At 33.2% G+C, this 8349-nt stretch overlaps 1 protein-coding gene across 1 annotated transcript; it reads right to left on the bottom strand.

Annotated features, from left to right (window-relative positions):
* Positions 1-1303: 1303 nt before the first annotated feature.
* Positions 1304-7889, bottom strand: LOC149267427 (uncharacterized). The gene is given in 3 exon segments (XM_089411743.1): positions 1304-1805; positions 2165-2288; positions 7676-7889. Coding segments are annotated over 3 exon segments (840 nt in total).
* Between the last annotated feature and the right edge of the window lie 460 nt (positions 7890-8349).

The following is an 8349-nucleotide window of genomic DNA, read 5'->3' as shown; positions in this document are numbered from 1 at the left end:
TTATTTGATATAAAATCCCCATCCTCCTATAGAGGGGTAACAAATAAACACATTTTGGGTAGATATAATAATTTCTGCATTGTCAAATTGCAACCCAGAGATGCGGGTTTGTGTTACTAGTATTACTAAGATATTTAAATCAGTGTACTGTCAATTTGATTAATGGTGAAGAAATCATATCAGTGTCTCAACGTGTCCATGAGCAAGATCTTTTAACCAAAAGATCAAAGGAGTGTGGAATTGACGTTAATACAATCTCAACATATATAGATTCCTTCAGGTTGTTTAATTTCTGATGAGCTCAGAAGATTTTTATTCCTAATTTTGTTTTAAAACGTATTGAGCTAATGCTCTCAAGTTTGAGAGAGCCAAATTAACTCCATTGCCTCTCCACTCTAGCAAATAAAATAATTTCTTTTGTGTATGTACCCTGGAATTGAAAATTGTGTTTGTATCCTGAAAATTGGTTCCATTCCCTTCTATACCCATGCAAATCACCAACTATGTTACACATAATGTTCTCTATGCAGATATGGAGCAGTACACACAAAGCTCCTTGCTATGGTGGCCCTCACACTCCAACATTCCAGATCATAATTAATTTTGGCTTAAGGTTTCATCTCGTGGAAGGATAATGACTAGAAATCCAGAATTGACATCACCAATTACCAACCACAAGACCAAATCTGCAATGTGCTTTGCAATCACTCAATCTTTCTGTCTTGCATATCTCTATGGAATGCACATATCATAACATGCTAATTGTTGAAAGTGCTCTTAACCACTATATCATATTGGAGAAAAAGATAGGACCTGAATTTTGGCAAATCACAACTTTGTAAATCTCACTTAAATCTTGCAGAGGATGCCTTGTTTTATGGGATTTACAAAATTTATAAGATAAGTGTTAGAGAAAATTAAATCGGAAAATTTGATTTCCTTACCAATTTAACTTCGTAATGAATAGTGAAGCTAAAATCTTCTAGTTGATTGTAGATGACAAATTTGTCATCAAGAAATAATGGTGTACTAGCAATAACAGAGGCCATAAGTTAATAACGTTAGTCCAACTGTATATATTTTCAACCATCAAAGGGAGATAAGAGAGATTCCGAGAGGTTGAGGGAAGGCCAAAACCAACTCATTACTACATATGGCCAAAAAGTGATATTTCACCTAGTCGATGGAAGCAACAAAACTTCACATATATGCATTCTAAATGCTTTCTTGTATCAATTAATAATTAATGCTAGCCTGGACAAGAAAGCTGATAATAAAATATATTTTTCTTGTGTCACCTATCTTAGATACTTTCCTCTGAAGAGGCCTTCATATAGAAGTTCCATGCTAACGTTGCAACGCCTATTGCTGGTTCCAGCTTTGGCCGAATTGGAAACACGCCTGGAAAGTCTTTGGAAGTGCAACTAATTACTTATTCATCTATGTCTCATCCCTCATTGGTCTCAAGGACACCACCAATCATAACAAGTAAAAAAGACTCCAATCCATCTTTCCCACTCAAACCCAGTCTCTGGACAATAGCTTTTACACTGGTAGCAAGCTCTTGAATAGTAATGAGAAAAATATCATGTGCCACTTTATCACCTGCTCTTGCACAAGCCTTTACCACATGAGCAAGTGCAGCTATGTGGGCCCAAGAAGGATCTGCATAAGTCCATCCAATGACTTCATCTGGTGAGTGAATTTGGAGCTTCTGTAGAATTGCAGAAGTGAGACTTGTGGGAAGCCCCCGTCCATCATGAGCTTTTACCACTGCTGTTAAAGCTTGAGCAGCAATCCCATAAAGTTAAATTGATTAATGATGTTTTAGTTGTCTTTCATAATTCTTAACTAATGAGCTTTTGAAATGTGTCTAAATGATATTTCAAACATTTAGTCGAATGGATTAGGAAATTCAGGTTCTACTTCAATCAATATTGGTTTCCACATACAAGTATTTCTCAGAGATTATTTTCTTCACATATATATTTAAATTATAACTCTGTGCAATGCATTTTTGTTTTTGTTTTTCTCAATCCAAAAATGGAGAGACCAAATTGAACTTTGAGTATCCAATCAATTATATTTGCAACTATACCTTCAATTTCTCTCAATTTTCAAGCAGAATTCTTTTAAAAGGGACTTACTAGAATACCACCCTTACTGGATAAAACAGATTGGTTGCATTTCAGCAATCTGCACAAGAATCGAACGTGCAACCTCTAAACATAGAAACTTCAAAGCAATATCAGCTAAATTTAAGACAAATAGAAACTTCAAAGCAATATCTAAACATGCAAATTTTATAATACTTTAAGTAGCATATTGTTCCTTTTTTTTAGTCCATTCTCTTTTATCTTCTTAGACATCTTCCAAACGGTTGAACAATATTTTGACCCTACATTTGCCTATTCATTGGATATACTCCATGTAAATTTTTAGGATATCAAACAGTGCACAAACATTTTGTGATGTATCTGAATAAATAAATGATAGTTACAACATGTGTAGAATAAATGTATATTTGTATATAGAACTGCTAAAGCTACAGAATCAGAGACTCTGTTCTGTTTAGGGTGGTATTGAAATATACAACTAAGAAGCCCTCATCCTTAAAATGAACTGGTTAATGCACATGTTTTATGACAACTAAGGATGTTTAAATGTGCTCAATATATATATATATATATATATATATATATATATATATATATATATATATATATGTATATATATATATATATGTATATATGTATATATGTATGTATGTATGTATATATATATATGTATATATATATATATACATATATATATATATATATATATATACATATATATATATACATATATATATATATACATACATACATACATATATACATATATACATATATATATATATATATACATATATATATATATATATATATATATATATATATATATATATATATATATAATGATAATAAAATAAAACATAAGAATAAGTTTAACTAATGAAACTAGTTCCATTTCATTTCACTAAGTTGTCCTTTTTCGTCATATAATACCAAAAACTTAATCTTGACTTCGTCATATGCTAATTTTCTTGGTTTAGGCTTTAAGAGTGGTTGAATGTGAAGCATTTTAATGCTCCAACAATAACCAAGCCATCATTTTAAAAATTAATAACGAGTTAAATGTGCCACATTATAAATTGACATATGGAAATTATGTTTTATGTAGTAATATCTTGGTTAAATTTAATATTTACATCAATTGTATAGAAGTTCTATATACTGGTATGTATTAAAGAGAAGCCAATAATTAAATATTGATTGCAAAAGGATGTTTTTTTTTATGGGAACATGAAAAGTTAGGAGTGTGTTTTAAAATATTATTAAATTAATTTGTTTTGAAATTTTTAATAATAATTTGAATTAAATTATAGTTTTCATAAATATCATTATTGATATAAATATATATTATAATTTGGATATCATATTTTCAATAGGTTGCTATGATAATTTGATAATTTATTTAATTATTTATGCATGGGAAGGTGAAGTGGAGTGGTCACTGGCCACAAGTTGTGATCACTTAATAGTATCCTTGGGTTTTCTTTGAAAAAGGTTGGGATCTTTCTTTGGAGATGAACTTGAGTGATAGCAGGGATGTCACTATCTCTTTCTTGATAGGTGAGGTGTGGTAGTGTTATAACCAATTTGATTCCTCTCGATAGTTTTGATTCCTTGGATTGGGAAGTATGTTTTTGATTGATTGGCATAATTTCCTTATTTAGAGTATTCTTCTTTATGCCCAATTCAATGCTCGATATATTATCAACTGCATGTTTAGATTCTTCCATTGTTAGGTCATGTGCCACATCATCTCTAACTAGTTGAGACACTAACATCATTGCTTACTAGGATATTATCTATAATTAAGTAATGTGGTGATGTTTCAAAGAGTTTCTTGGTTGGATGAACTCCTAGGAACTATTTATTGAACACTACATCTTGACGCAAAATCACTTGCTTTGTAATTTATCTAATTATTTATTTATTTACAATTGCTAATAAGAATGTTTTAATTTTAGCACTTTTGACATCAAAATCCTTCATCTTTTTGCTAGCTCGTAAGCTTAAGTTCGCCATTTGAATTTCTTATTCTTACTTGTCCACCTCTTTCGACATTTTTCCGCCTATGGCCTAAATGCGATGCTACAAATATCATTTTAGGGAACATACTGACAAGGGTCCAAAATGACACTTATTGAGATATTGGGGAAATTTTGTAGAATTATCAGAAGGGATAACTTAGAATTTAAGACTTTTGAAAATATCAAATGTATGGACAACTTTTAGAATAATTTATACGATCTTTTCTTCTATGAAAATATTATTGCAACATCTATGACAGTGAACTCTACCATATGCAATGATGATTATACAAATAACTTTGTGTTACATATTGTCCCCGATATTGTCACTTATAGGGTCATGTAATCGTAGCTTGAAATGAGCGACTATAATTGGAGGCTACAGGAGTACAGTGTGTGGACAACTTTACTTGGATCATATATTAATTGTACCATGAGATGAATATTGATTGTGATTATCCTGCCCTTGTTTTGTTGTTGCTTAGTCTAAAAAAAAAAATTGGGCTACAATGTTCCCAAGATATAGTCCTTTAGTTATAACGAAATTCATGGTATAGATGCGTTGGGAAAAATTATAACCTTCCCACTAGAAGGTTAGCAAGATTTTCAGGAAGGGTTCCTAGGATTATGTGTCATCATTTTTCCTTTATGTTCTAAGGACTTCGGGACGAAGTCCATTGTTAAGAGGGGGTGAATGTAGTGCCTACTCTAGTTTCCTGACCCTAATATGACATTATCTTAGATACTTTAGTCTATGAGGAACTCAGGTTGAGGATCTAGAAACGTGACTCTATTATTAGTGAATGTGATGGTTACGTATGTTCTCTATTAATATTTTGATTACAATATAATTAATGGTTATGTGTACTCTCTATTGATATCATGATGGTGATAGTAGTAAAGGATAGATATGTTTTCTATTGATGTTATAATGACGATAGCTTTGATCTATATGTATGGTTCCATTAAGGTTATGATGATGCTAGCCATGATCGAGGTATCCCCTATGTTAGCTACTTAAATTAGTTCTGGTTCACATTGAACAATGACGTGAATGACCAGGTGATGGTAATAATGCTATTATGACAATGAATAACACTGAGAAACCTGGTTATTGATTATTATTGAGTATGGCAGGAAACCACTAGAGGGACTCGCACATGATGAGTTGATGACACCTGGTTTGATGAAAATTTATATTATTTTATCTTTGAAATTATAAGTCAATTTCGAAACCTGCTATATATGTTTATATATATTTTGATGATATGTTAATGGTTGCAGGCACAGATTAGTTTCTTGGCCAAATGACTCACATATGGGTGATGGGGTTGTACAAGTGGATGGAACTACATGGGAGGGGTGGGACAGTGTCCCTGATCTCACCCACTAGCACTCCCACAGTGACTTGGGTTGGAAGGGTTGAAACACCTTTGCCTTGAAGATCACGATGCCATGAGGGCAGGTCCCAAAATTGGGTTGCTCATGAGGATTTTACTGGGGGGCGCGCATCAAGGCAAATTCCTTGATCCCCAACACCAATAGTCTTACTATAGTAGGCAACATAAGAGATGATAGTGGTCTATGACGTTGCGCCTATACTTTCCCCTCATAGTCACTAAATCCTTGAAGGGAAAGTGGTGTGGCACCCTTGGAACTTCAAGGGAATTTCTTGAAGGGCACGACCATGTTGGCACCCTTGGCATCACAAATAAACTCTTAGGCATGGCACCCTTGGAACTTCAAGGGGAGTTCTTGAAGGGCACGACCAAAATTGGCACCCTTAGAATCATTAAAAATAAATTAATTGATAAATATAATCAAGAAATGAAAACTAGGTAAATTACATCAAAGGTAAATGATGTTAGAAACTGAGGTAATTAAACCAAAAATAAAAACTTGGGTTAAGAGGACCATAGGAAGAAATAAAATAGATTACCTTAAAAACTCTACCCTTCCCATGTTGGAAAATATTAGGTAGATTATGTAGTTAATTAGGTAAAAGGGGAAAGAGGGACATAATTGTAAGGATAAAGATTAATCCTAAACTAATTAAACCTAATTAAGAGAAGAGGAAGGTGAATTAAAATAAGAATAATAAATTAAATTTAGAGAAATGTAGAGAACCTCCATGTGGCAACAACCAACATAAGAATATCCATCTAAGAGATAACTTGAGTTAAATTAGGGAGTAGATAGGGGGATCAAATCTTGACTCATTAATTGACTTTAGTAATGAACACAAATTAAGGAATAAAAAGGGGGATAAAGAGGCAACTAGGAGAAGAAATAGGAATCTTGTTGAGGTGAGGAAAATATTAGTTTTAAATTAAAATTTAAGTAAATAATTTTGGGAGACCCTTGATGAGAGAGTGACACGTGGGTGGGTGAATAATCAAGCTATTGAATTATAAAAAAATAATTAATTATGCATGACATGCCAAATGTCACCTATGAGGACTCCTATAAAAGAAGGGGCAGGCCATGGGAGAAGGGACTTTTTTGGGAACCATAATGTTGGATGGATGAGATGATGTCAAATCAGTGATTATGAAACTATAGTGAGTTTGGTGAGGTAGAGGATTTAAAGAGAGGGGACTCTTGAGCTAAGGAGGGCTCTCCTCTACCAGCTAGCGCATTCCTCCATTGTACAACCACATTGCAGCTCGGGGGTCTACGGGGAAGAAGAATACCCAAGGAGTAGGCTGGGAGGTTAACCAGTGGGCCATCGCATTCGGATCAAGTACGTCGTCATTCACTCGTGGAGGTGACCGGCAACAAGGGAATACCAGCAACAGAAAAGCAAGTGGAGTCTCGTCTTCAGGTGGACAGTACATATGTGTTGCAATACTATTTTGATCTTTGTTAAATGTATGTAAATGTTATGATATGTTTCCTGAAATGAATTTCAGGAATGTCTTAGACAATAATGAATAAATTGAATTCCTAATGTGTTTCTCTTCTGGTTGCATTTTGCTGTGATATATATATATATATATATATATATATATATATATCTATATATATATATATATATATATATATATATATATATATATATATATATATATATATATATATATATATATCTATATCTATATCTATATATATATATATATATCTATATATCTATATATATATATATATATATATATATATATATATATATATAGTATGGATGTGGTCCCTACAACATATTTCCAAGTTCGGCTCTAACCCTTTGAATTGCCTCACCAGCCTCTTTGACGAAGTCATTTTGTTCAAATATCATCTATATAGATGGCCAAATATCATTGACTAAGTCAATGATATTGGCCCATAAAAGATGTTTTGCTTGGGCTAGTGGCTCTTTTAGTGTTAATTCTTTCTCTAGCTTCCCTATCTTTTCATTCAACCTGTTTGTCTTCTGAACTTCAGTCTTATGCATAATTTGAGCCAATTTCTTCTCATCCTCTAGACTTTTTATTTGTTCCTTAAGTCTATCTATTTCAGTGGTTTGGATGGACATATCCTCCATGGCTTTAACCAATTTACTTGCTTCATCACTAGGATGAGCTACTGCTGTTGAAGTTGTTGCTGATGTAGTGGTTGATGCAGTTGGAAGTGTTGTAGCTAGTGGTGCTGCTCGGGCCAATGAAGCTTCCAAAGTAGAAAGAACTATTGTAGTGACTGTAGGAATAGTAGTGGCAGTAGCTATTTCAATGCTGGCCTGTTTCTCCTGTATTAACCTGTCCATTTCATTCTCCATTTCTTTTAATTGAGCATTTAGCTAGAGAATAAGGTCATCATCTCATCTTTCTGGCTTTGGCTCTCTAGAACCAACATGGTCTGTGGATGTTCAGAAGGAGGCAATTTTAGTTGTTCCTTCAAAGCAACAATGTCTTCATTTTTCTTCTTTGTGAGCTTTTCTATAGCCTTGATTTCATTTGGATTATATCCAATCTCAATAACCAAGTATTCTAGTGACTTGATTTTGTTATCCTTTGCCTGTGAGGATGCTTTCTCTAGCTTAAACTGCGCTGTGATATTGTCTAGAGAATTCTGAAGTTTTTGTACACTCATGGCCTTGTTAGTCATTGTTGAGTATATCATTTCTCCTGCCTACTTATGAAATTCAATTTGATCAATAGGGTGAACATCCTTGGCCAAAACTTCAAATTCTATCTTCCTGTAGTCTGTTGATGACTTAGGCTGCTGGACTATAGGCT

This window comes from Pinus tabuliformis, chromosome 6 (assembly GCF_031772625.1).
Source record: "Pinus tabuliformis cultivar Carrire ecotype Pingquan chromosome 6, CPIR1, whole genome shotgun sequence".
NCBI classification, from domain to species: domain Eukaryota; kingdom Viridiplantae; phylum Streptophyta; class Pinopsida; order Pinales; family Pinaceae; genus Pinus; species Pinus tabuliformis.
Note: the sequence above shows the minus strand (reverse complement) of the source record. Positions and strands in the feature narration are given on the sequence as shown.